Below are 3495 nucleotides of genomic sequence, written 5' to 3'. Positions count from 1 at the left end.
CATTTTCATCATCTTAAAACGCCTTTTAATTTTCCTTTAGTTATCATTCTGTATGTTGCCTTCTTGAACTTGTTTGATGCCACTGTGTTATGCTATGTGCCTTCAGTTTTCTAATGGCACGGGTGGAAACCCACTCAATTAGGTAATACTATATGTTACTGAAATGGGACAGCTTCTATACCACTATGTAGTTCATGAGTTTCCAAAAAAGGATTTACCTCACCATCTACACTTTTTTCCGCCACAAGCCGTTGATGTTAGAAATGAAACACTCAAAACTGGAGTAAATCTAGTCACTCTTTGTCTTTGTTTTATCGGACCGTAGTGGTCTTCAGCTGGCTTCTGAATCATTCTCTCGAATGTTCACTTGCTGTTGCCCTTTCCCCCCAACCATACGATATTAGAGATTCTAACTGAAGAATGAAATGCTTCTTTTGTAAGTGAGAATGTATTATTGGGCATTGGGCTTATATTCATCTTGCAAATAGTTATGCTTATGTGCAGTTAATTTGGGCCTGTACCAACGAATTCCTGTGTACCAAGAATGCTGCGATTCCTGATTAAAAGATGTTCGGAGTTCTCAAAGGAGTAAGAAAAAAAATAAGGCTGGTGAAAAAGAACAAATGAAAACACTACATGCAAATATGCTATGTCAAATTATTATACTCGGGTAATTTTTTGATTGCATGTTTCTAATTTACGTAGTTATGCTAAGTGGCAAACAATTGTGAAAGAAAATGTTTAACGTGCGAAGCACATGCTACTTGCTAGTACAATTAAGGGGGGCACCAGTTGCTTAGTCTCTCACCGTCTCATATGTGGAAGTTAAATTATTGCGCATGATCTGCATGAATGAGAGGATAAATGTGAGCGTTAGCTCCTAAACTAATGAATATGGACTGCTTTTTGGCTACGTGTGACCTTATTCTGTACTTTATATTTGTATTGGTTCTGACATATCTTAAAATTTCTCTTGTACAGTGGTGAAAAGCCATCTGGGAAAGAATGGAGTAGCTTAATTGAAATCAAGGGGAGAGTTAAACTTAGTGCTTTTCAAGATTTTCTCGAACAACTTCCCAAATCTAGGAGCCGCGCTATAATGGTAATTCTGTTTTGAATGCATAATTTGTTTCTAGATGATGTTCTTACTGGAATGATTATGGTTTTACACATTTATGCTGGCTACTTTCCATTATGTTGTGGATGGTAGATAACTCTCCATGTTATAATCACACGCTCATTAGAGGTCAATGGCATATGTCCATCTGGTAAAAGAAAAATGAAATCAGTGATGAAAATAGATGTTTCGATCCCTCTTGTGTCCAGAGCTCAGAATTTTGGAGGAAAATAGCCTCCAGATTTTTATAGAATTCCTCTAAAGTTTCTACCTTGAATGGGTGGGTCCTAAACTGGCAATATTTCAAAAAGCAATACTAGTACAATGGCATCTGTCATGTTTTTTGAGATTTTCATAATATCTAGATCCACTGTTGTTTAGAGGCAGGGACATGTGCAGGTGTGTTGGTACTTTTATGCTAGTCGCCAGAAAATTTTCCTAGCAGGTGCTTAAGAAATCTATATCTGTACTTACTTGATAATGTGCGTACTTCTCAAGCTAGCTGGTGCATATATTTTGAATCAGAACAGTATATGTACTTGTAATTGTTACCATTATGCAATTAGATTGGTACTGCCCAATTGAATTATTTCACTAGATAGCGCAAGAACTGCAAATAATAGTGTTGTATTCCTTCTAGGATTGTATTCCCACTTGTACTGCTTATGTCTACATGCACATAGTTAAATTATGTGTCCTGTGCTGCATTTAATTCTCTGTTCCGCCATCGAGAATCCGTTCCATCTGTTTTAAGTACCTGTACTGCTACTTTTATAGGTAACTGAGCTGTGCTGGAAGGAGTGTTCGTCGGAGAGTGGCCGCCAACAACTCTCGCAGGTTCCTTTTCTAAGTCAGATCACCCATCATGAGCTTACCAGAGTTTTGATGATTGTTTTCACTAAATTGGCTCGTTCTTTTGCAGACAATTGATTCATATATTGCAGATGAGAGAGTGGGACTAGCTGAGCCTGCAGATGGACTGGAGCTGTACCTGTGTCCCCCTCAAGGGAAAACTGTGGAGATTCTCTCCCAGCACCTGCCAAAGGAGCACTTGGGTGGTCTCGCTGTGGCAGAAACATCGATAATTGGAATCGTCGTCTGGCGGAGACCCAGCGTTCCTAGGGTGTCCTCCCATCAGAGGCATGATGGTTCCAAGAGGCAGTCAGCCCCAAGGAAACCCCAGGTTACCGGTTCTACTTCGGCCCATAGGCCCTCCGCGCCCCAGAACTCTCACGGCGTGCCACCAGGTTTTCCCAACCAGCAGCATCACCAGCACCAAGAGGAGGATGTAACTGATGACGATGTGCCCCCGGGCTTTGGGCCTGGCGTTGTTGCGCGCAGGGACGAAGACGATCTTCCTGAATTTAATTTTGTTAACCCTGCTGCTAATGTAACGACGCATGCCTTCAAGGGCCAACGGCATGTAGCACCGACCTCTGCTCGCCCAGTCGAGCAAATGAGGGAATTGGTTCAGAAGTATGGTAAAAGATCATCTGTTGAATCGCGTCCTTGGGCTGACGACGACGACGATGATATACCAGAGTGGAACCCCATCCAGCAAAGTAGGCAGCCGCTGTCATTTACACCCACCCCGCAGCAACCACTCCCACCACCACCACCACTACCGCCCATGCAGCAGATCCACCATGCGTACCAGCAGTACAACCCAAATGCAATGCAGCCTCTCCTTCCCCAGGTTGCAATGCAGTACAGCCTTAGTAGCCAGCAGCAGCTCCCTTTGGTCCAGCAGCAGCTTCAGCCTTCGCAACCATGGCAGCAGCAGCAGCCTAGTGCCTGGTGGCCGGCGACGGCGCAGCAGGGTGGGTCGGCCGCCGCCGGCTCTGCTGTTCCAGCGCCCCAGTATGGTGGTGTGATAATGCCTAATGGTAGCAGCGCCCAAGCTGGGAACCTAGGTGGCGCCCCCTGGGGACCGAGATAGAAAGGAACTTGTAAAATTTAGCTCTCTTGTTTTCTTTGTAGCTGCCAGCGTCAGTTTTAGTGTTGGTTTCTTTTCCTTCTTCTAGCTTACAGATTCGTGTAAGTATGTGTACACCCCTCTTGTACCCGAGCATGTAACTCTAGATGCCTGTGTGGGTTGTATTCGTAATAAACATCATAGGATCCGTCGTTCTGAACCTTTGCTCTCCCTGGGCAAGACATTCTGTTCGTCGGTTTGCGGCGCCGTGAAAAATTTGGCAATAATGTTTGGACACAGAAAATAAGTTGTAAACGGTTTGAAACTCTTAACAAGTGTTATTTTGATGCACTCGGATTAATAATATTAGTGAATTATAACTCTGGTCTTCCATTCAAATTATAGCCATGATGGTTAAGGCAAGAGCCCATGGGAGATGCACTTCTATTTTTGTGCAATTGAT

The 3495-nt window shown here is 43.5% G+C and overlaps 1 protein-coding gene across 1 annotated transcript; it reads left to right on the top strand.

Moving 5' to 3' along the window:
* Positions 1–89: 89 nt before the first annotated feature.
* Positions 90–3252, top strand: LOC125514386. The gene is made up of 3 exons (XM_048679698.1): positions 90–1102; positions 1895–1954; positions 2040–3252. Exons 1-3 carry the CDS (start codon positions 1100–1102, stop codon positions 3054–3056), a joined length of 1080 nt encoding a protein of 359 aa, XP_048535655.1. The 5' UTR covers positions 90–1099; the 3' UTR covers positions 3057–3252.
* Positions 3253–3495: the final 243 nt, after the last annotated feature.

The sequence above is a fragment of the Triticum urartu genome, chromosome 6, assembly GCF_003073215.2.
Source record: "Triticum urartu cultivar G1812 chromosome 6, Tu2.1, whole genome shotgun sequence".
Classification (NCBI taxonomy): Eukaryota; Viridiplantae; Streptophyta; class Magnoliopsida; order Poales; family Poaceae; genus Triticum; species Triticum urartu.
This window is presented reverse-complemented; position numbering and strand designations above follow the sequence as displayed.

What these genes read in the sequence shown, in the direction of transcription:
- LOC125514386 (XM_048679698.1), top strand. An exon ending in GCCGCCAACAACTCTCGCAG is followed by an intron (nt 1,955 to 2,039) that starts GTTCCTTTTCTA and finishes GTTCTTTTGCAG; the next exon opens with ACAATTGATTCATATATTGC.